At 43.0% G+C, this 25597-nt stretch overlaps 2 protein-coding genes across 4 annotated transcripts in view; one reads left to right on the top strand and one right to left on the bottom strand.

The window, feature by feature from the left end:
• The window catches only part of BID (BH3 interacting domain death agonist), a 39968-nt gene extending 36858 nt beyond the window's left edge, over nucleotides 1-3110 (top strand). For all 3 annotated transcript variants that reach the window (XM_034948681.3, XM_034948680.3, XM_003828293.6), the window contains one exon: nucleotides 1664-3110. In XM_034948681.3, the coding sequence (XP_034804572.1) occupies nucleotides 1664-1675 (12 nt within the window). In that variant the 3' untranslated portion in view covers nucleotides 1676-3110. The remainder of the gene's footprint in view (nucleotides 1-1663) is intronic.
• A 4889-nt stretch (nucleotides 3111-7999) lies between these two features.
• Nucleotides 8000-25597, bottom strand: part of BCL2L13 (BCL2 like 13) — a 100476-nt gene continuing 82878 nt past the window's right edge. The window contains 3 exon segments of the mRNA XM_055105569.2: nucleotides 8000-10179; nucleotides 10182-10214; nucleotides 10216-10611. Coding sequence (XP_054961544.2) covers nucleotides 9754-10179; nucleotides 10182-10214; nucleotides 10216-10611 — 855 coding nt within the window. The 3' untranslated portion in view covers nucleotides 8000-9753.

The raw sequence follows: 25597 nt of genomic DNA, 5'->3' as shown, positions 1-25597 counted from the left end.
GTCACAGTCTAAAGGCTGGGCATGGTGGCTCAAGCCCGTAATCCCAGCGATTTGGGAAGCAGAAGCAGCGGGATTGAGGCCGGGAGTTTGAGACAAAACTGAGCAACATGGCGAGACCCTGTCTCTAAAAAATTTATAAAAATAATTAGCTGAGGGCCAGGCGCGGTGGCTCACGCCTGTAATCCCAGCACTTTGGGAGGCCAAGGCAGGCGGATCATGAAGTCAGGAGTTCAAGACCAGCCTGGCCAAGATGGTGAAACCCCGTTTCTACTAAAAATACAAAAAAAATTAGCTGGGTGCGGTGGCGGGCGCCTGTAATCCCAGCTACTCAGGAGGCTGAGGCAGGAGAATCGCTTGAACCCTGGTGGCAGAGGTTGCAGTGAGCCGCAATCACGCCACTGCACTCCAGCCTGGGTGATGGGGTAAGACTGTCTCAAAAAAAAAAAAAAATTAGCTGAGCATGGTGGCGTACGCCTGTAGTTCACGCCGTCATGGAGGTTGAGGCAGCTCCTCAGGAGGCTGGGGCAGAAGGATCTCTTCGCTTGAGCCCAGGAGTTCAAGGCTGCAGTGAGCTATGATTGTGCCACTGCACTCCAGCCTGAACAAAAACAAGACCTGTCTCTAAAAACAAACATACAGTGTTCACAATGCTGCCCAAGAAGGGCCAGTTTTTGCAGCTGCCCCCATGTAGCAAAATCTGGTGCTTCTGTTTCATAGACCCAAATGGAAATTAAGTGGATGTGTCTTATTTGTAAATTTAAAAATATTAGTGAATGTTTGGAAATTTTTTTTTTTTTTTTTGAGACAGAATTTTGCTCTTGTTGACCAGGCTGGAGTGCAATGGCACGATCTCAGCTCACCACAACCTCCGCCTCCCAGGTTCAAGCGATTCTCCTGCCTCAGCCCCCCAAGAAGCTGGGATTACAGGCACGCACCACCACGACCGGCTAATTTTGTATTTTTAGTAGAGATGAGGTTTCTCCCATGTTAGGCTGGTCTCGAACTCCCAACCTCAGGTGATCCGCCCACCTCGGCCTCCCAAAGTGCTGAGATTACAGGCGTGAGCCACTGCGCCCGGCCTAATGTTTGGGATTTTATGACATGTCAGAAGCATTACTTCAGGCTTTGGTTTTTAAGTAAAATAGCATCTAATCCTCTACTGAGAACTCATAAGAAAACATTCCTTATATGCTGTGGTCTTCAGTTATACAAGCATTTTAAAAACAGGAGAATATAAATCTTAAATCAGGCATTAAACCCAGCTGAATTGTTGGAAGGAGGTAAGCCTGAGACCATTCCTAGACAGCTTTTACCAACACCCATGTAAAGGGGGAATGGGTGGGCAAGACGTGTGCAGCAGTCTGTATGGACAGCTTACCAGACACTGAGGGCTGAGGCAGAATTGTGATTCCTCTGACCCAGCAGGGGCCTCCTGACACCGTCAGTGCCTTGGAGATGTGAATACCCACCTCACCGCCTGAACGGCCTGTTTTTGCAGTTGCCCCCAGGTAGCAAAAAGTAGGATGCATGGATAGGACTTTAGGGCTCTGGAGAACGTGTTTTTGCATAAACCCCAGCTTTGCTCTACTGTGGCACAGAGCTCTGGAGCCTGGTTTGTGAATGAGCCTAGCTGATTCTGGCTTTTTCTCCTTTCTTGCTCTAGGGGATGGACTGAACGGACAGTTCCAAAAGTGTGACTGGCTAAAGCTCGATGTGGTCACAGCTGTGTAGCTGCTTCCAGTGTAGATGGAGCCCTGGCATGTCAACAGCGTTCCTAGAGAAGACAGGCTGGAAGATAGCTGTGACTTCTATTTTAAAGACAATGTTAAGCTTATAACCCACTTTAAAATACCTACATTAATATACTTGAATGAAAATGTCCATTTACACGTATTTGAATGGCCTTCATATCATCCACACATGAATCTGCACATCTGTAAATCTACACACGGTGCCTTTATTTCCACTGTGCAGGTTCCCACTTAAAAATTAAATTGAAAAGCAGGTTTCAAGGAAGTAGAAACAAAATACAATTTTTTTGGTTAAAAAAAAATTACTGTTTATTAAAGTACAACCATAGAGGATGGTCTTACAGCAGGCAGTACCCTGTTTGAGGAAAGCAAGAATCAGAGAAGGAACATACCCCTTACAAATGAAAAATTCCACTCAAAATAGGGACTATCTATCTTAATACTAAGGAACCAACAATCCTCCTGTTTAAAAACCACATGTCACAGAGATTCTGAACTAAAGTGCTGCACTCAAATGATGGGAAGTCCGGCCCCAGTACACAGGGGCTTGACTTTTTCAACTTCGTTTCCTTTGTTGGAGTCAAAAAGAACCACTTGTGGTTCTAAAAGGTGTGAAGGTGATTTAAGGGCCCAGGTCAGCCACTGTTTACAAAATCAGGTAACTAACTGCATGCACTTTTTCTCTTTCCATGACATCAAGACTTTGCTAAAGACATGAAGCCACGGGTGCCAGAAGCTACTGCGATGCCCCGGGAGTTAGCCCCCTGGTAATAGCTGTAAACTTCCAATTTCTAGCCATACGCTCAGCTCATCCATGCCTCAGAAGTGCATCTGGAGAGAACAGGTTTCTAAGCATAAAAGATGAAAGAGCAGTTGGACTTTTTAAAAATTCAGCAAAGTGGTTCCCTCTCTTAGGGATAGTCAAAACCAAGTCACTTAGGTAGTACCAAAATAAATAAGGAAAAGCTTAGCTTTAGAAACAGTGCAACACTGGTCTGCTGTTCCAGTGGTAAGCTATGTCCCAGGAATCAGTTTAAAAGCACGACAGTGGATGCTGGGTCCATATCACACACATTGCTGTGAACAGGAAACTCCTGCGACCACAACATGAGGCCACTGGAGACGCATATGAGTAAGGGCACTGACGGACTCATGATTTCTTCTTACCAGATGCTTTCCTGTTCTTTAAGAGTTTAAAATCATCAGAAAGGAAAAACAAACTCTATATTGTTCAGCATGCAACACATACCACGCTAGGGCTGGCTCAATTGAAAGTGGGCAAAAGCTTACAAATACTAAAAAGAAGTGTTGCCGCGCAGTGTGGAGGCCACTGTTTGGAAATAAATCTTCCTAACACTACGACTTTTCATGTTTTGGAGTGGACTTTTAAAAAAGTTTTCCAACCACAATGGAAATAGGTTGAACCACACTGCGCCTACACATCCATCCATCCATCAGCCATTATAATCAGATTCTCGCTGGGGGAGGCATTTTCTTCCCAAAGGGGCTATATGCAGTCATCACCCGGAACTAATGGGAAAGTGTTCTTAAGCAGCAAGTGACTCTGGACTACCTCTCATACACTGACTCTTCCACAGCATCTTCACCTGCTTCTGTTTCACTTGAATTCATACAGTAGGCCACCATTTTATAACAGGTCTTAGTGTAAATTCTTCCAGACCAAGTCTGAGATAGTCTTGGTTGTAAAGCAAGACCGTCACCCCTTCTCCCAAAGCCAACATTATAAAAAGATTCCATTGTCTCAAACACAAATGTTCCAGTCTTGAGCACTTCCCAGCCGTGGTGACTCGGGCATATCCTGGCAGGTGGTGGATTTTGCCCTGTAACACAATCCTTGTGGATATGATTCAAAGGTGACTTTAATTCAGAGAATGTGTTTTCCTTTCTGTTTTAAAAATATTTGAATTAAGTGATGGAAATTCCTTTGTTAAACATCAAAAGCTTTCTCCTTGAAAAGATGCTTGGTGTATCTCAAAGTCACGTGGGACATTTGGTGCATTCAGAAGGTCAAATCATTCCTGACCTCTCCTCTTAGGACCCAGCATTAACTGCTGCGATACTCAAGGCTTCCTTAAAGGATCACAGCACTGGCACCTAGTTTTATTGTCCAACAACTTTATTAGTTGTGCTAGCTGAGAATTGGAATATAGAGTCCTTTGAATGTTACGATCTTGTTTTCAGAACCTGGAGTCAATCCAATTAAGTATGGACTTAACAAAGACAATTGATGATGTGAAATGATACCGCCTGTCAAGGGCATAGTTACCATGTGGATAGAAAGATGAGTCCATTGATTTTCTTCAAATCCCATGTATTCTCTCTAGCACGTTGCTTCTGACAGAAAGAATAACTCACAGATTTGAAGTTTGTTCCTTTCCCCTGATGAAGAGTAGATTGGCCAAAAGGTAGATGACAGGAAGGAAGAGGAGCCAGAATGACCCACAGTGATCAGTTCAGCAGCGCAGAGCGGCAGTGCAGAGGCTCATGGAACTCACACGGAAAAAGGAAACACATGTTGCTTAAAATGCACGTTAACTTAATTATCCAAATTACCATTCAGTTCCGGTATTTTTGAGATGAGAGCATTTGAGCCAACACTAAATTGACCTTAATTAAGGAATGAGGTAGGAAGAGGCACTTTTAATCTGGAGGAAGAAATAAATGGAAGACTGTAATAGGAAAAATACAGGTCTAGGAAAAAAATAATTTTTTTCCTTTGATGCTGGCCAAGGACCCCTCTACATAATACAGTTCTCCTGCTGGAAAGCATCAGGGACAAACAGAGTTATTCCAAACTCTGCAACAGGGAAGACTGTACTTTGACCTTCTTTTCCTGGGGAAAGGGAACAACTAGTAATCTTTAAATGTCAAAACTTTTCTTCTAAATAGTACATTCATTAACCAGTTTCTTCTGGTGGTGCAAAGAACACTCACCACAGTGAGCAATACCACTATTCAATTTCCCCTTTGGAGAGGTGACAGCGGGGTAGAATCACCTGGAGTCAGCTGCTAGTCTTTAACTGATGACAAGGCCTTGCAAATACCCCTGAAAACAATTTCACTTTGAGCTCACAGGGAAGCAGCAGTCTGGTGTGGGCTCCTGTGGTGTAACCATCAAATGTGGAAGACCTGATGGTGTTAGTGTGTGGGGATGCCGGGCTGAAATTCAACAGCCTTGCAAAAAGAAAGGGAAGATGGGATGTGTTAATATTGTAGTGGCATGCACTTTCCAGCTCTCCATGGAGCTCTCTTTATATATGAGGTAATTGAATGTCACTATTCTGTACCATACAGCAGGTATTATCTAGCCAAGGTTATAATTACCATGAAGTGCTGTGGAATGTAGTAGGAGGCTTTTCACTGGGAAGATCCTCCAGGAGCTGACGTACTTGTGGCCATACCTGGTCAACCCTCCTAAGTCCCCAACCTCTTTGTCTGTCCAGAGGCCAAGCAATGCTTCCAGGTATTCCCCTACTTCACTCCACAGCCCCACCCTTATGATGGCGTACGCAGGGGAGAAGGGACGAACTCGAACAAACAGAAAAAGACCAAGAAATGCATCGTGGTGCTGTCTTCACCCCCCTCATTTAGCACTTTGTGATAACTGCTGGGACAGATTGCCTAACCTTGTCTACAAGCAAAAATATTTAATCAAGAAAGCTAATGAAAGCTCATCGGCAATGACTGTGAATTCTGTAACCACAAAGCATCTCACTCAACGTCTACAGGGAAAACAGCTACATAATTGGAAGCTGAGACCAGTCCTGGACCTAACCCTCACTCTTGTTTTTTTGTAGTAGAACATGCTTAATATTTAAGTGAGCCTATATGGTGCCTTTGTACAAATTGGAAAAATACTTCCCTTCTCCCACAGCCCACAGCATGGTGAGCAGAGCACAGGCTGCACGTCGGAATTTGTCCCCAGTCAGTCCTTATGCTGTAAACAACTGGCGCAACTGTTTGCAGGGGACCTGCCAATACTGCTTTGCAGTGCCAGAAAAATGATAAAAACCGGCAAAATCATTGCCTTGCCTCTCCTATGCTTGAGGACGTTAGAAAAACTAACTCTGGGCCGGGCACGGTGGCTCACGCCTGTAATCCCAGCACTTTGGGAGGCCAAGGCGGGTGGATCACAAGGTCAGGAGATCGAGCCCATCCTGGCTAACATAGTAGAGACCCTGTCTCTACTAAAAATACAAAAAAAGCAGCCGGGTATGGTGGCGGGCGCCTGTAGTCCCAGCTACTTGGGAGGCTGAGGCAGGAGAATGGCGTGAGCCCGGGAGGCAGAGCTTGCAGTGAGCCGAGATTGTGCCACTGCACTCCAGCCTGGGCGACAGAGCAAGGCTCTGTCTCAAAAAAAAAAAAAAAAAAAAGAAAGAGAAAAAGAAAAACTAACAAACTCTGATTAGGTTCTTCATTCTGTAATATGGGAATAAAAGGAATACAAACAGCTATTAGAACTGTGAAGGTGAAATAAGGTATGTGAGAGCACTAGAACCATCTCTGGCATGTTATAAATGCCCAACTAGTATTTGCTAAAATATAATTATCGACATGAATTTTTTTAGGAAAAATTATACACCCTAAACTCAAATGGATGTCATAATTGAGAGATTATCACTAAGGGCAGGTTTTGGTGCACCAGAGAAGAGGAAACATTATTCTGGTATCCAGTATGTCGCTGAGATGTTAAACGAGATAATGCTTGTGTGGGAATTTGGGCAGAAGCTCTAAGTCGTGTCTGTTAGCAATCAGATAGCCTACAAGGCTGTCTTGGGTATGATCACCACCTCAAATTCTTGGAAAGATAAGTTTGTGTGGAAGGGAAAATTCTTAGCTACAAAACGTTTTATTTCTATAAAACATCTCTTAAAATAATTCAAACACTGAAATGTCCACATCTCATACCTTTCAGGAGAAAGGCAAGCAGACTACTTGCCTTACTGTCATATTATTGAGGGAATCAGCACAAAGCCTGAGGAAATGAACAGTAGCTGTGGGTCAAAGCCATGTCTCCAGGTTCACGGCTCACTCCCCCAGGACAAGCCTAGTTAGGTAGTGGCTGCATCTGGTATCCCTGGAGCAGAAATGCAGGTGAGAAGGGGTATCAAGAATGCCTTGAGGGGGAGATGGGTGAACCAGAAGGTCAACAGTTGCATTTCTTGATCTAGAATGTTCTCTAGAAGGGAATGATGATCATGAGAGACCCCTTAAGGCACACCGCAGGTACTGACTGATTTCTGTGGGCCCAGAATTATCAGTTTAATACAGAGAGGATAAATTGGCGTTGTTTTTTTCCCCCAATAAATCATTACCTTCAACAGAGCAGTTGAGATGAGGTCTAAGGACTAACAAGAACTTTTCTATAAACAAGTTGGATTTATTCTGAATCTTTCCTTCACCTTAGACTTAGAGGGTATAAGTTGGAGGCGGAAGGAATGGCCTCCTACTATCAGCTCCTCCCCCCAAAAGGAGGGGAAGCTTGAGAAATAGTTTTTTAAATGTATGAGCAAAAAGCAGGAGCTGCAGTAGGAAGCAGTCCTCATGAGGGCTGTTCCCTTCCACTGCTGGAGGCAGAGGGTGAGGACGTGAAGGAAGAACAGGGATGCTGCCACATCCTGTTAACTCAGGAGCTGACCAAGAGCTACCAGAGAAAGCCAATGGAAAACACTATCTAGTTCCATTACCGTGAAATACAACTGGCCAAATCACTGTGGAGGAATGTCTAACAGGTGGGAAAATAAAGCAGCAAGTAGCCGCTTCCATACCACATTTCTTCCTTATTCTTTCCTTTCGTGGGCAACACAGGCTCCAATTTCCTAAGCCTCACACCTCCTTTCAGCAGCTCAGAGATGAACCTGGCTTCGATTGGTGCTTGAATGCGCTCAGCCAGTGGGTGTGAGGATCCAGAACTGGCAAGTGTTAATACTGGAACTCATAGGATTTATTACTTTTTAAAAATCAAGATAACGCACCAGTTTGCTCTTCACCTATGCAAACACAAATACAGCAATTAGAATACAGAACAATCAATGCAACTATCAGAGCCCATGAAGAAAAAAATCATTGCCTCAATAATCCCATTCCCCCCACTCACCTCTAATTACTTAATCCAAGTACACAAAAACCCTTAAAACATCACTCCCTAAATGGGACACTAAAACACAGAACAAAGACACGCTACAGGATAAAGCTGGAAAGACACACAAACATACTCCCAGACCTTGTTTTGACCAATTTTTAAATATTGCTTTAGGGAGATTTTATTTGAAAACATAAATTTCAAAAAGAAAGCACATTTAAAACATCAGGTTTTGGTGATCAGGGTAGGTAAAGTATTTTTATTATAAATTTCAAGATCTAAAAAATAATTTATTACATTTACTAAGATAAATCTAAGATGACCTTTTTAAACCAAGCCACGTGTGCCCTGCATAATGATGTCGTGGCCCTCGGGCATGGAAAGACACGGGTCTACCCTTCCTTTAGGGCTGGAAAGACACGGGTCTACCCTTCCTTTAGGGCTGGAAAGACACAGGTCTACCCTTCCTTTAGGGCTGGAAAGACACAGGTCTACCCTTCCTTTAGGGCTGGGATCTGCCAGAGGAAAGAAAATTACGCTGATGCTCAACTAGCATATACTGATTAGGACTATTTTGGTTTATTACCCTGGCATTGAAGAATTCAGGTGAAGATGCCACCACTCTTGAACTCTGAAAGCCAAACTAGAATCTGCAGAGCAGCCTCAGTCTTAAAATTCAAGCTTCTTTTTCCTACTTTTTATTTCAGTGATATTTAGGACACTCTCTATTTCATAAGAGTTATGATCTAACTGGCTCTATAAGCCCAAGAATAAAAATCCTTACCCCCTAGCAAGAGACCCATAGAACTCATCAGTAGTAAGACTAAGGTCCCATATTGGAAAAAATATACTAGCCCAAGGTTATAGACAGGGACCATCCAGCAATAGAGATGTTGCTGGCAAGTAACCATAGTGGTGGGTGACCACTAGCGAAAAGGGCTGAAGAGACCTCAGAAGGTCGTCCGGGTTATCCTCCTGCCTTGACACAAGACACATGTGTCTCTCTAGCCAGAGTTACTTGCAATTGCACTCACAAGTGGGGACCCCAAGTCTCTTTCATGTGATTTTCTCTGTGTACATATTTCGAAGATTCCCAAAGGCAGCATTTTTACAAGGTGGAGCTGCAGGAAGCTTCGGGGACTTGACAGGTCTGAGTCCAGAGCAAGCCCTCGCCCGTGGGATCTTAGCAGGAACCTGGGGGTGAAGAGGAACAGTGCAGTCCCTGAGAGGCAGCTGACGGTACGGGCGAGCACCCTCACACTCCAGGATGAGGGGCAGGGGGGGCAAAAAAAGAGTGGGTGCAGAGCCCAGCCTGCTCATCAAGAAAGATGAAATTCTAAGGGGATTAAGAGCTAACAAGTCAGTAGCTGAGGAGCCCACAGCTAAGTTCTCTCAGCTGGGAATTTCTATCCCAATTCTTCCTAAGTAAACCCTCTCCTGCTAAAGCAGTGGGTCTCAATAGGGGATGTTCACAGGGGACATTTGGCAATGTCTAGAGACATTTTCGTTTGTCATCTCTGGGAGGGGGTGCCACTGGCATCTAGTGGGTGGAGGCCAGGGGTGCTGCTGAACAGCCCACCACACACAGGACAGCCCCAACACAGAGAATGGTCAGAACAGCACTAGTGCCAAGGCTGAGAAACCCGGTCCTGGAGGGGGTGCTTTACCCCTAAGATTCTCAATTTAGCATGAGCCGAGGCCCTTGGGATTTACAGTCAGATGAATGTGAATGCCCCACCTCAAGCCCTAACATGCCTAACATGCCACTGCCACGTTGAGCAGAAGTCCCCAGTTATCCCAGAGTGTTCCACAGATGTCCAGACAGCTGCTGGAGGTTCAAATTCCAGCCAATACAACTCCAACCTTACATCCTTCTGTCTTTCTCTTCTGAAAAGCCTCCTATTTCTTTCTCAGAGCCAGGGCTACCCCGATGGCCACTGCCAGGATGGCAACAGCAGCAGCCCCTCCAAACAGCAGTATAGACTTGCCCTCAGACAGCGGCATGCGCTTCATCTCACCGGCGGGGGACAGTCTAGACTTGCCCTCAGACGGCGGCACGGGTTTCTTCTCGCTGGCAGGGGACAGCTCTTCCACAAGGCTCTCTTCCCTTGCGTTTATCTCCTTCTCACTCAGCAGTGTTTCTGTGGGTTCCAGTGCGGGGACCACCTCCTCCACTTCAGTAGGTTCAGTTGTTGCTGCTTTCACCTCTTCTTCATCAAGTTCTACAAACAGAGATGTAGCAGGGCTGGATTTCTCAACTGTGATCACTTCTGTGTCAGGTTCCCTTGTCCCCAGCAGGGAGGTGGCAGTGATATGTGGAAGCAAGGGAGCTGGGGCTTCAGGAAGTGCCTCTTGCAGCTCCCGCGCTGGCAAGACCACAGAAGCCACAGCAGCCTCTTCCATGCCCTCGGGTACCTCTTCTTTCTCCACGTGCACAATGTCAGAATTAGAGGAGTTGTTCTCACTCTTCTCTCCAGCTCCGTTGCTGTCTAAGCTTTTCACTTCTTCAGGATCCATTGCAATCTGCTGCCAGGACTCAGGGCCTAGTGACACTGGCAGGCTTTCTGTGTGCCAACTCTGGCTAGCTGACAGCGACACAGGTAAGCTCTCAGACTGCCAGGAAGTGGTCACAGTTGGAGACTCTGGGGGACTGACTTGTCCAGAGTTGTCGCTGGGCAGGATGTAAATGTCATTGCTATCTTCTGCAGTGATTCCAGGGCATTCCTCCTCCTCTGACTCAAGACTAAACACAGTGCCCTAGAAACGAAGGACAAGCGTCAATAATAAAGAATGGTAACCATTTAAAACATAAACATCAATCTGGAAAGCAAATTCTTTCCTAAACTGAAGTTCTAGGAATGAAACACTGTTTAAACCTACATAGTTTCTGAATGGAATGCATGTATTTGTAGGCCAATGCACAGAAAGAATTTTTGACAGTCTTCTGAGCAGTTTCCTTGAAACTAAAAAATCCTAAGTTAATATACATTCAGTGTAATTCACATACAGGCTGAGAGCATCCTAATCTGAAAACCTGAAATCTGAAATGATCCAAAATCTGAGGTTTTTTTTTTTTTTTTTTTTTTTTTTAAGATGGAGTCTTGCTCTGTCTCCCAGGCTAGAGTGCAGTGGCACAATCTCAGCTCACTGCAACCTCCGCGTCCCAGGTTCAAGCAATTCTCCTGCTTTGGCCTTCCCAGTAGCTGCAATTATAGGCACCTGCCACCACGCCCAGTTAACTTTTGTATTGTTAGTAGAGATGGGGTTTCACCATGTTGGCCAGGCTGGTCTGGAACTCCTGACCTTCAGTGATCCACCCGCCCTGGCCTCCCAAAAGTGCTGGGATTACAGGCGTGAGCCACTGTGCCCAGCCCAAAATCCAAAACTTTTTGAGTGCTGAAATGACATCACAAGTGGAAAATTCCACACTTGACCTCATGTGATGGGTTGCAGGCAAAACAGTCAAAAATCTGCTTCATGCACACAAAATATTATATATATATTTGTTATAAATATTGTATATTTATAAATATATTAATATTATATAAAATTACCTTCACTCTATATGTATAAGGTGCATACAAAAAGAAGTAAATGTCATGTTTGGGCTTTCCCATCCCCAAGACATCTCATCACATACACACAAACATTCCAAAATCAAAAAAAAAAAAAAATTAAAATCCAAAACACTTCTGATCCCAAGCACTTTGGATATGGGATACTCACCCTGTATGTTCAATGCAGTAATTAATGCAAAACAGCAGAGAAAACAAAGGCAAGACCTTGTGCTCAAGGAATTTATCACTTAGTAGGGTATACAAATAATGCTATGTCATAGTCCAAGTGCTATTAAGAGTTCATACGGCAGTGTTGCTTTCCTTAGAAGAAGAAGAAAAAAAGTTCAGATGGGAAAAAGACCTCTTTGGGTAGAGGTCAGAGAAAGCAGGGAGATCACAGAAAGCTTCACGGAGGGACTAGCATTTATATCAGACATCTGAAGAGTGGGTAAGATTTTGGCAGGTGAAGGGTACACAGAAGACACAATGCAGGCAAAAGCACAGAGACAGAAAAAAAAGAAGATAAGGACAGAGCCCTGTTTAATTAATGCAGAGTGCACATGAAGAATAGAAGGTCAGTGAGGACAGGACCATGGAGGAACCTGAATGACAGCTAAGAAATATGGACTTTATCCAACAGGCGATGGTTTGTCACTGACATCTCTGAGGTACAAAATTATAATCAGAGCTTTGCTTTAAAATTCCTCTGATGGCAGAGCCAGAATGGAGAGATACTGCAGACACGGAGACTCTTGCTTCTTTTGTCAGGAAGTCTGAGTGAAAGCAATAAAGCCCTACAGCACAGGCCTTGTGTCCATGTCTATTAATAACAGGCCACCGTGTGCCTACTGCTTATCAGGGTTGTGTCAGGCACAAGGGCTACGAGAAAGAATGGGTCTATTCTTACAGAATTTACTAGGCAGCTGTGAAGACTGACATATGAATAACTAACTTCAATATGATACAGAAAGCTTTATGACAGGTGTATGCACAAGGGGCTAGGCCAACCCAGAGGGTAAGGCGCAATAAAAGGACAGGAAGAGAACCAATGGAATGGAATGTCACAGAGATGTACAGAAATTGTCATACAAAGGCTAGACAACACTCGTAAAAGCTACAGGGAATCTGAATGGAATATGTAAAGCAAATTAATTTCTACTTCATTTTATGATTATGGTTGCTATTCAACTGAAGTAGGATAATTTCATTCTTCAACCAAAACCAAAAACTTTCTATATACATCAAGGATCTAACATAAATCAAAAGTCTATCAGCCCCATAAAAAAGGAAATAAGAAATACAAATAAATCACACGACCATGATGTCGGCATCATACTGCACCACTTTCTACCTCAACCCTTGCTCCAGCCACTTCAGAGGCCCTGGTAAGCATCAAGGATGTTCTATGAGTATGGAATAAGCAGGGGGGTAAAATAATACAGTATGACCACAAAATTCACAGTCAAAAACAACTGGCTTGTATCCCAGCTCCAACTGTGTACCAGCCGTGCGAATCTGGATACCTTGCTTAAACTTTTAGACTTCAATTTCTTCACAAATAAAATGGGGATGACTGACTAGATAAGATTGTTTTTGTTGTATTTTTAGAGTTGGGGTCTCGCTCTGTCACACAGGCTGAAGTGCAGTGGCAGGATCACAGCTCACTGCAGCCTCAACCTTCTGGTCATCTCAGCCTCCTGAGTAGCTGGGAATAACAGCATGGGCCACTGCACTCAGCTAAGTTTTTTTATTTTTTGTAGAGACGCGTCTCTCTATGTTGCCCAGGCTGGTCTCAAACTCCTGGCTTCAAGCAATTCTCCCACCTCAGTGTCCCAAAGTGCTGAGATTATAGGCGTGAGCCACCACACCTGGACTTGAGTTCATTTTTAAAATGAGGTATAGTTTTCTTGTTTTTTGTTTTTTTTTTTTTTTGAGACGGAGTCTCACTCTGTCACCAGGCTGGAGTGCAGTGGTGCGATCTTGGCTCACTGCAACCTCCGTCTCCCAGGTTCAAGTGATTCTCCTGCCTCAGCCTCCCGAGTAGCTGGAACTACAGGTGCACGCCACCATGCCCAGCTAATACTTGTATTTTTAGTAGAGACGGGGTTTCACCATGTTGGCCAGGATGGTCTCAATCTCTTGACCTCGTGATCCACCTGCCTCGGCCTCCCAAAGTGCTGGGATTACAGGCGTGAGCCACCGCACCCGGCCCGAGGTATAGTATTTATAGTGCTTAGATTAGTACTTTGTACGTACAAGTAATCAGTAAGTTATGCTATTTCATAACTTGCTATTGTTTGTGTTGTCATTTTAATTGTTGTTTTTGGTGGTACGGTGGTAGGACAAAGAGCTATTCTAAAATACCAACTGGATGGGACAATAAGGAAGTGAAAACAATTGGAAACAATACCCTCCCTTGGCTAAAGAAGGTAATTTACAAACTTTTCCTTCCTCCTCCATCTCTTCTAAGCAGAGATAACACAAAACTGTAAAGTACAATCTGTCTTTAAAAATTACAGTACTGCAGTATACAATTAGGAAAATTGGAGGGCCCATTGGCTTGGAAGAGAGAGAGGGCTTCTAGGCCTCCCAGCTTTTGAGGATGACAGCTTACTCCAGCTAAGGACCACTGGAATGGTCCAGAAGAGGATGCATTCAGGAGAGGGAGAGACGGAGAGGGAGAGACGGAGAGGGAGAAAGAGAGAGGGAGAGAGGGAGAGGGACAGACAGAGAGAGACACAGGGAGGGTTTGGTTCAGCTAAGTAAGCACAGACATGGAGATCCTAACCGGAAGCTGTAATCAGGTCTCAAGCTTACACATTTTGCAAGGATGTTCATTAGCATCATTTTTAATACAGAAGGATTTCAAACAGTCTTCAATACCCTCAGGAAAGTTTAAAAATATATATGGTTCATCCAAACTATTTAACTACTATTAAAAAAGAAGTACATTTTTAAGTCCAATGTGGAAGGAAGCCCATATTGTACAACAACTCTACATAAAAAACTACAAAGTATTATTGAGAGAAGTTAAAGATATCCTAAAGGGATATATATATCATGCTCATAGATTGGAAAACTATTGTAAAGATGTCAACTATTCCCAAATTAACCCTTTGGTTCAATACAATCTCCAATATAAAATCCCACCAGGTTTTTTCTTATGGAAATTGACAACTAATTAATTCTAAAATCTATATAGCAATTTAAAAAGGCCAAGGAAATTAAGCTGATCTTGAAAAACAACAAAGTTTGAGAGCTGACACTACCAGGTATCTACTCAACCCATTACAAAGGCACACTGATTGTATAAGCATGGTAAGAGCTTAAAAATAGGCAATTAGACCTGGCTGGGCACAGTGGTTCACACCTGTAATCCCAGCACTTTGGGAAGCTGAGGCAGGAGGATCATTTGAGGCCAGGAGTTCAAGACAAGCTTGAGCAACATAGTAAGACATCATCTCTACACACACACACACACACACACACACACACACACGCACGCACCTGTAGTCCCATCTACTCAACTCAGGAGGCTGAAATGGGATGATCCCTTGAGCCCAGGAGTTTGAGTCTGCACTGAGCTATGATCATGCCACTGTAGTTCAGCCTGGATGACAGAGCAAGACCTTGTCTCAATTCCAAAAAAAACAGAGGCAATTAGACCAATTAAATAAAATAGAATCCAGAACTAGATATATAAGGTCACATGATTTGTGGCAAAGATAACTCTGTGGGAAAATGGATGGTATGATCCTATTTACTAAATGCACATATATACATATCTACTTATTTGCATACATTTATACATAATAAAATGTTTATATAAGCAAAACACATGTTTAGAAAAACGTACACCAAACCATTATGAGTTATTTCTAAGGGGCAAGGTAACAAGAAAAGTGTGCATCATAAAAATTTCTTGGCCGGGCGCGGTGGCTCATGCCTGTAATCCCAGCACGTTGGGAGGCCAAGGCAGGCGGATCACGAGGTCAGGAGATCGAGACCATCCTGGCTAACACGGTGAAACCCCGTCTCTACTAAAAACACAAAAAATTAGCCGGGTGTGGTGGCTCACGCCTGTAATCCCAGCACTTTGGGAGGCTGAGGTGGGTGGATCACCTGAGGTCAGGAGTTTGAAACCAGCCTGGCCAACATGGTGAAACCCCACCTCTACTAAAAAATAAAAAAATTAGCCAGGCGTGGTGGCACATGCCTGTAATCCCAGCTCCTCGGGAGGCTGAGGCAGGAGAATTGCTTGAACCCGGGGAGCGGAGGTTGCAGTAAGCTGAGATCGCACCACTGCACTCCAGCCTGGGCGGCATTAAGACTTCCGTCTCAAAAAAAAAAAAAAAAATTTCTTATAAGTGTCATGACTTAAAAAAAAAAAACTATTTCCATTTATTGAAAAGAATGTATTTTTTTAACCACCCTGAAGCCCTCTCCCAAGCCCTGGACTAAATGGAATAAGGCTTTTTGCAGCATAACAAAATTTTTTAAATTAAAAAATAACAAAAATTTAAAAACTAAAAGAATGTAAATATGAACAGGGCTCTGCTACTTCCTGGGAACATGAGATTAGTAGATACTCAACAATCCCCACAGGAACTGTGGAACGATTTGAATCAGGTGAAGAGGCTCCTGAATGTCTGAATTTCGCACATCTCAAATGCAGCGTGGGGCACGTGGAAATTTTTTTTTTTTTTTTTTTTGAGACGGAGTCTCGCTCTGTCCCCCAGGCTGCAGTACAGTGGCACGATCTCGGCTCACTGTAAGCTCCACCTCCCGGGTTCACGCCATTCTCCTGCCTCAGTCTCCCCCCGAGTAGCTGGGACTACAGGCGCCCGCCACCATGCCTGGCTAATTTTTTGTATTTTTAGTAGAGACAGGGTTTCTACTATGTTAGCCAGGATGGTCTCGATCTCCTGACCTCGTGATCCACCCGCCTCGGCCTCCCAAAGTGCTGGGATTACAGGCGTGAGCCACCGCGCCCAGCCTATTATTATCAATTTTTAAAAACTTTTTATTCTTTTAGTATTGAGATTCATATTCATAAAATTCACATAACATAAAAATTCATAGCCAGGCACAGTGGCTCACACCTATAATCCCAACATTTTGGAAGGCAAAGGAGAGAGGATCACTTCAGCCCAGGAATTTGAAACCAACCTGGGCAACACAGTGAGATCCCGTCTCTAAAAAAAAAAAAAAAAATTAAGGCCAGGCACGGTGGCTCGCGCCTGTAATCCCAGCACTTTGGGAGGTGGAGGCGGGCTGATCGCCTGAGGTCAGGAGTTCGAGACCAGCCTGATCAACATGGAGAAACCCCATCTCTACTACATGTAAAAATACAAAAAAATTAGCCAGGCATGGTGGCACATGCCTGTAATCCCAGCTACTTGGAAGGCTGAGGCAGGAGAATCACTTGAACCTGGGAGGTGGAGGTTGTGGTGAGCCGAGATCGCGCCACTGCACTCCGGCCTGGACAACAAGAGTGAAACTCCATCTCAAAAAAAGAAAAATTAAAAAATTTAAAAAATTAGCTGGTCTTGGTGATGTACACCTGTAGTCCCAGCTACTCAGCTACTCAGGAGGCTGAGGTGGGAGAATCACTTGAGCCTGGGAGGTCAAGGCTACAGTGAGCCATGATCGTGCCACTGCACTGCAGCCTGAATGACAGAACGAGACCCTGTCTCTAAATAAATAAATAAATAAATAAAATGAAACCCACCATTTCTAGGTATACCATTCAGTGGTTTTTAGTATATTCATAGTGTTGTGCAACCACACCACAATTACCAGAAAATTTCCATCATCCCAAAAAGACACGCTTTGGTAGTCACTCTCCATTCTCCCCCTTTTCATCCCCTGGCAATCACTAATCTACGTTCTATCTCTACGGATTGCTTATTCTGAGAAGTAGAAATGGAGTCATACAATATAGCCTTTTGTATCTGGCTGCTTCCACTTAGCATAATGTTTTCAAGGCCCACCCATGTTGTAGCATGTATCCGTACTTCATTCTTTTTTTTTTTTTTTTTGAGATGGAGTCTCACTCTTTCGCCAGGCTGGAGTGCAGTGGCGTGATCTCGGCTCACTGCAACCTCCGCCTCCCGGATTCCAGCGATTATGCTGCCTCAGCCTCCTGAGTAGCTGGGATTACAGGCGCCCACCACCACGCCCAGCTAATTTTTGTATTTTTAGTAGAGATGGGGTTTCACCAAGTTGGCCAGGATGGTCTCGATCTCTTGACCTCATGATCCACCCGCCTCGGCCGTACTTCATTCTTCTTTATGGCTGAGAATAATATTTCATTGTAGGTAGGCACGACATTTTACTTATTAATTAGCTGGTGAACATTTGGGTTGATTCTACCCTTTAGAATAGTGTTGTTATAAATGTCCATGTACTAGTTTTTGTTTGAATGCTTTTGTTATTTTGAATACAGCAAGAGTAAAACTGCCAGATCATATGGTAATTTTACGTCAAATTATTCTCCAAAAAACTTAGAAAAATATTTCCAAATATTTTTGGAATTCCAAAACATTTCTGAAAATAATGATGTTGAACATCTTTTCATGTGCTAATTGGCCATTTGTACATTTTCTTTAGAATGATGTGTAATTCAAATCTTTTGCCCATTTTTAAATAGAGTTGTGTTTTTATGTTGGATTGTGAGAATTTTTTATTCGAGACAGAGCCTTGCTCTGTCTCCCAGGCTGGAGTGTAGTGGTGCCATCTCGCCTCACTGCAACCTTGGCCTCCTGGGTTCAGGCAATTCTTCTGCCTCAGCCTCCCAAGTAGCTGGGATTACAGGCATGCACCACTGTGCCTGGCTGTTGTATTTTTGTAGATATGGGGTTTCACCATGTTGCCCAGGCTAGTCTTGAACTCCTGATCTCAAGTAATCCACCCACCTCAGCCTCCCAAAGTGCTGGGATTACAGGCATGAGCCACCACACCTGACCGCGTTTTTAATTCTTAAATAAGACTGCTACAAAATTAGATACTGATATAATTGCAAGGTGCTTGTAATTGGGTTGAGACTAAAGGAAACAGGGAGATAAACAAGGTGTCCTAAAAAGTAGTTCTATGAGAGGAACTAGTAGTCTATGCTAATTAATAATTTTTAAAAATCTTCAAAAAGATCTCTGCCATTAGTGCCATTCCTCATATGGATTCCTTTCCCAGACTTCAAACCCCACATGGCTAGAACAGACTGTCACTGCTATAATCTTACGGGATTTCATCTCTTTCAAACTCTCATTACATTTTCATTAGTACAGGCATAATGTAAAACCATTACACATTTCTGGGACCATCATCAATAATGAATGCTAACAAAGAGTACCTCACAACCAAATGCAGTACATAAAGTCTATATATCCATCAACTGCAGAACTCACGCAATACAGCCAGCCAGAAGAGAACGCTTGTCTTACTGAAGACTACAAACTACAAGTACTAACTCTACATCACTTCTGTCTTACCCCATACCTAATATTTTGGCTAGCATCTATCTCATCATTTTCCCCTCCTTTTATTTAATCATTAAGTACTAAATATATCTCAATGTATTTATTCCTAAATATATCTTCTAATATCTAAATACATCTCTTCCCTTCCATCAACATTTTCTGGTACTACTCTAATATAAGCAATCTTCTTTTCCCTCTCTCCCTCCCTGTATTACTCTAATATAAGCAATCTTCCCCTTCCCTCCCCTCCTGTTCTTTTCTTTTCTCTTCTCTTCTTTTCAAGACAGGGTCTCTCTCTGTTGCCCAGGCTAGAGTGCTGTGGCGAGAACACAGCTCACTGCAACCTCTGCCCCCAGGGCTCAAGCAACCCTCCTACTTCAGCCTTCAGAGTAGCTAGGACCACAAGCATGCACCATCATGACTGGCTAATTTTTACATTTTTTGTAGAGACAGTGTTTTGCCATGTTGCCCAGGCTGGTCTCAAATTCCTGATCTTAAGCAATCTGCCTGCTTTGGCCTACCAAAGTGTTAGGATTACAAGTGTGAGCCACCACGCCTGGCCTCAATCGTTGTCTTTCATAAGAAGCAATGCAAAGACTCCTAAAAGCCTGCAATCCAACTTGGATGATATTAAAAAAACAGTAAGTTAAGCCAAAAATCTGGGAATCATATTGGGTTTCTCCAATTCCTGGTTTCTTCTTATCAGGAACTGTGCTCTTTAGGTGCTGGTAATAAAACAATCTCTACCTTCAAAGAGTTTAAAATACAGTAACAGAGGCCGGGCATTGTTGTCTCACACCTTAAATCCCAGCACTTTTGGAGGCCCAGGCAGGAGGATAAGCTTGAGCCCAGGAATTAGAGACCACCTGGGTAAGATGGTAAGACCCCATCTCTACAAAAAAAAGAAACAGCATTGGAGACAAACAGGGTACTCTGGGAACATGAGAGATTCATGGAAGAGGGAACAACAACATTGGATCTTTTTTTTTTTTTTTTTTTTGAGACAGAGTCTCACTCTGTTGCCCAGGCTGCCTGCCACCACACCTGGCTAACTCTTCTAATTTTTGTATTTTCACTGAAGATGGGTTTTCACCACGTCAGCCAGGCTGGTTTTGAACTCCTGACCTCAAGTGATCCACCCACCTCAGCCTCCCAAAGAGCTGGGATTACAGGTGTGAGCCACTGTGCCTGGCCAAAGTTGGATCTTAAAGAATGAAAGAGAAAACCAGCAGATCAAAGATGAGCAAGATATTCCAGGCAGAAGGAAAAGCATAAACAAAAACATGGTACTGAAAAGTATCATCATATATGCAGACTACTGGCTCTTCTGTATGCCAAAGCATAGGACAGGCGGTGAAGAAAGGCAAAGCTGGAGCTGGAGAAGGAGGAAAGATTAGGCCAATGAACGAGAAGTAAAATATCAGTACCTTTCTTGATATAAAACATTGCCTCTATCAGCCTCTATCTCATAAAAGGTGCATGTTTCCCCCTCAGTCTTGCTGAGACATGAATTCAAGACCCTGTCCCACAATATGGCACCTCTTACACACCATCAATTACTTAGAGGAGAAAAGATGAATCTAAGGTACCATCCGGCCATTACATAAAGGCTCAGTTTGAATGTTACAAAATAAAGTAGTTCTACATTTGAAGTCTATTTATAATTTTCTGACTCAGTTAAAAAGCAAGCGAGCAAACTCATACAATATTTAGAATGATACATTATCCCTTCTTGAGCACATTAATGTTTTCCTAGGAAACCAAACATAAATTTTTGAAAGGCTACAGCACAGTGAAGGGCATTAGAGGAGGTAAAGTCAATCTTTCTTCTCTATCGCTAGGGCCATCATTTAACCCAAATCTCTCTGTAATTGTGTGCTAGGTGTTTCCTATGGGAGGGGAGGCTTCTCCTGGCAGGTTACTCATTGTGCCCTACAAATGCCATGCTAAATTCCCAAGTGCTGTCTCCTTATTCACATAGATACTGGTATTAACATTTTAGGGGAGCAGAAAAGGTTTTGCAAATATGATGAAAGGTATTAAGACCTCTCTGCCTTAAAACTGTGCTTTCACACAAAGCAGCATACCATTTTAGAGGGAATTCTAGACTCCCTGAAGCACATCTGTGGACCCCAATTTAAGACCCTGATCCGGCTCCAGCAGGGTCTGGCTTAAGTTCCACTGTACTTAATCTTCCTCTCTTATTCCTCCTGAACTCCTAGACGGCACTGAGTCTGGACCACACAAACTATCAAAATATCTATTTTGTACCATACTTCTAATTTTTTCACATGTATTAGTCATCTTCTCAATGACATTATAAATGCTTCAAGGGAGAAAACATGCTTTAAACTTCTTTGTTATCCCCCAGGTAATGCCTAACATATGCTGAGCAAACAGTAATGCTCAATAAATGCTTGGATGATGGGAAAGTTGGTCCCATCTTTGATATAAAAGCTCTAAACATCAAGTACTGTTAGGTACAGCTCTTTATTCATCTCTGTATTTCCATACCTCTGAACTGTACCTGTGTCTTTGTTGTCCAAGGTCACACAGCACTGGTGCTAAAAACAATTCCAACCCCCAAACAGAATGACTGAAGTCACACTGTCCCATCAATCCAGAAAATCCAGAATGCTCTCCCAATTCTGCCCATCTGAATCCTTCTTGTTACTTCTAAACTCAGGATTTATCTGTTACTCCTTGCTATAAAACATACAGGAAATAGTGTGGATCTGCCTTATAACTATAAGCTCCTGGAGACTAAGGATATATTCTTGTTGCACTGGTTTCACTTTTCTCAGCCACACTCTTCCCATGTGCCTCATAGGATTCAATACATATTTTATTATATTAATATGTTAGGTATAGTTACATTAATATAGGCTGGGTGCAGTGGCTGACGCCTGTAATCCCAGCACTTTGGGAGGCCGAGGTGGGTGGATTGTTTGAGCCCAGGAGTTTGAGACTAGCCTGGGTGACATAGTGAGATCCTATCTCTACAAAAAATACAAAAATTGGCCGGGAGTGGTTGCGCATGCCTGTAGTCCCAGCTACTCAGGAGGCTGAGGTAGGAGGATTCCTAGAGCCTGGGAAGTGGAGGTTGTAGTGAGCCAAGTCTGCACCACTGTATTCCAGCCTGGGTAACCGAGACCCTACCTCAAAATAAATAAATAAATAAATATATATATATATATATATATATATATATATATATATATATATATATATATATAATTAACACTGAAGTCTTTGGAAACTTAATAAGGCTGGCCCAGTTCTTGGACCTGGGGTCTTTTCCACTGAATAGCTGTCACTTCTCTTTCTGCATCTTTGGCCACATTGATGAAACATTCTTTTCTTTTCCTTATGATTTTTAGTAGAGACGAGGTCTTGCTATGTTGCCCAGGCTGGTCTCAAATTTCTGGGCTTCAGTGATCCTCCCAAAGTGCTGGGATTACAGGCATGAGCCACCATGCCCGGCCAGAACACTCTTTATGTGCAACATAACGTGTACCATAACCTGCCGTTCTAGACCTGCAAGTCTCTCTGAAGAGGAAATATATGTTTTCCAACTTCTACTACAAACAAAGAAGAAAGACACTCAGTGGAGGTCTAAACAAGACTGAATAATCTCAGATCATAACCAAAGCTCAGTTTAGGATATATCATAAACGGTTGAAATATACAAGATTCAAAACATAATAAACACCTTTCTACGTTCTAGTAGAGGTCTTTTGTTACTGTTGAGTCATGGTCCCCCCAAGCTACCTAAGCTGATCTAACGAATCCTTGCTGCTTTTCAACAAAAGTCCCTTACTTACTTCAAGATGTGACCATACTTCTTTACAGAAGCCTTTCCTGATTAAGCCCTACTTTACTTCACAACTACCATTTTTTTTTTTTTTTTTTTGAGATGGAGTCTCACTCTGTCACCCAGGCTGGAGTGCAGTTGCACGATCTTGGCTCGCTGCAACCTCCGCCTCCCGAGTTCAAGCGATTCTCCTGCCTCAGCCTCCCAAGTAGCTGGGATTACAGGTGTGCGCCATCACACCTGGCTAATTTTTTTTTGAGACGGAGTCTCACTCTGTTGCCCAGGCTGGAGGGCAGTGGCACAATCTCTGCTCACTCCAAGCTCCACCTCCCGGGTTCACGCCTTTCTCCTGCCTCAGCCTCCCGAGTAGCTGGGACTACAGGCGCCCGCCACCACGCCCGGCTAACTTTTTGTATTTTTAGTAGAGACGGGGTTTCACCGTGTTAGCCAGGATGGTCTCGATCTCCTGACCTCGTGATCCGCCTGCCTTGGCCTCCCAAAGTGCTGGGATTACAGGTGTGAGCCTCCGCGCCCAGCCACACCTGGCTAATTTTTTTAAAATACTTTTGGTAGAAATGGGGTATCACCATGGTGTTGGCCAGGCTGGTCTCGAACTCCTGACCTCAAGTGATTCGCCCGCCTCGGCCTCCCAAACTGTTGGGATTACAAGCATGAGCCACTGTGGCCGGCCCATTTTTTTTCTTTGTATAGACAGTCCCCAACTTATGATGGTTCCACTTATAATATTTTGACTTTACCATGGGTTTATCAGAGCATTAAATGTATTTTTGGCTGGGGGCGGTGGCTCATGCCTGTAATCCCAGCACTTTGGGAGGCTAAGGTGGGTGGATCATGAGGTCAAGAGATGGAGACCATCCTGGCCAACATGGTGAAACCCCATCTCTACTAAAAATACAAAAATTAGCCGGGCGTGGTGGTGCATGCCTGTAGTCCCAGCTACTTGGGAGGCTGAGGCAGTAGAATCACTTGAACCCGGGAGGCGGAGGTTGCAGTGAGCTGAGATCGTACCACAGCACTCCTGCCTGGGCGACAGAGGGAGACTCCATCTCCAAAAAAAAAAAGCATTTTCAACTTATGATGGGTTTATTTATTGGAATGTGCCCCATGATAAATTGATGGGCTCTATATTCTACAATACCTACTAAAGAACTGTACTTTACCATGGCTTTCTTGATATTTGTTCAGTTTGAGCAACTAAATAATTGGCTCTTTTATGTTTAGGGTGTGTTTAACTAGTAAGTACAGAATCAGCATCTAATCAATTCATAGTCACATTCTTATGTTGAAGAGAGAAATGTAAGATTATTATAATCTCTGTTTCAAGAGTCTGTTATGCAGTTGGGGAGATTATGTAACATGGAGGTCCTCAAACTTTGCTACCTAGAAGCACATTACAACCCATAACAATTAAATTAGAATCCTTAATGAAGGTAGGACCCAGGCATTGTATCTGGTTAAATGTAAAAGGGTATAATTCTGCTGTAATCGATTTAACCTTATTCTTGGTCTCTCCCATACCCGAAGCCCATACATACTCTGGCACAATGAACAGGCATAGGTAAGATGATTTAGACATTTCACTAACTCTAAGGTAAATCGCTTCATCCACTGAATATTTACAACCACTTCAGTAATATCCCAAACTTTGCTGATTCTTGGTAAGTCACCAATAACAAAGAATGACAGTAGGCAACATGAATTAAAATAGCTACTGTTTACTTAGGGAAACATTTCTGTAATCTTCCTGAAAGACTGGAGGTCCAAGACGGAGGAGAACCCACTCACCAAAGCCGTATCAACAGTTAAGCTAAATTTTCCCGTAAAGTTGTATTTACCTATCTTTTTGCCAGAACATAATCCGAATGAGTCATGCAGATCCTCTAACATCTGTTACTAAGGAATTACTGTGTCACATAATTTATATACCCAAAGGCTTATCTGTTTATTAAGTCATCTCTTCAAAAACCTCCATTTTGTGAAGATCAGAAAGAAAGGCTCAGGTACAGAGTAATTTTACAAGGAAGAAGAAAATGGTAGTATAAGGTAGCACAAAGTTCCCATTTGTCCCTTATTAACTGTAGTACACTTATGTTATTTATTTGCTCTTTCAAAATTTCCAAATGAGAAACCAATACTATGGCTTAGCAGCTTTGTAATCCTCCATCCTCAAATCTCTGTAATGTAATGTCACTAACAGGAAAGTGATGAGGCATTGTGGAGGATTAAACTTTTTTCATTATTGAAACTATCAACATTTTAAAACTAGGCTAAGTCTTTTTGTTAAATGAAGAACAAGTTGGGAAAGTTAATATACAATACTGAGTAAATCTGTCACAGTCTCACCATGAGAAGTAAGATCACCCAATTTTATCAAATAATTTGCATTTCAGAGTTACGAAAAATAGTCAAAGAACATCAGTTACTTCACTACAAGTGGCTTAAAACAGTGTACTCTTCCTAGTCTTTCACTTACATTAAAAATTTACACCAAAAAAAAAAAAACCTTCAAAAAACGTTATTAAACTCCCACCTCCAAACTTGAGTTACCTGGAGACAAGGAACATAATTTCTTATGTTCTTTATTCTTAATCTTGGAGTCACCTTTGCTCTCAATTTCTATTCATACTATACAAGTTTTGTAATCTGTTTTCATGCCATGTCAAAAGATGTGCCTTACAATTACACAGTTCTTCAAACAGAAGGGTCATCCAGTGATCAGAGAGGTCTCAAGTGACAACTGATAGGAATTCTCAACAGGTTACTTACCTGCACTTCTAAAATCTGAGCCTCTAATAGCAGTAACTGATTAAATAAGCAAAAACAAAAACAAGAGCCATAACGAAAACACTAAGAATTTTAGTTCTCAGTAAACA

The sequence above is a fragment of the Pan paniscus genome, chromosome 23 (genome assembly GCF_029289425.2).
Source record: "Pan paniscus chromosome 23, NHGRI_mPanPan1-v2.0_pri, whole genome shotgun sequence".
Lineage (NCBI taxonomy): Eukaryota > Metazoa > Chordata > Mammalia > Primates > Hominidae > Pan > Pan paniscus.
Note: the sequence above shows the minus strand (reverse complement) of the source record. Positions and strands in the feature narration are given on the sequence as shown.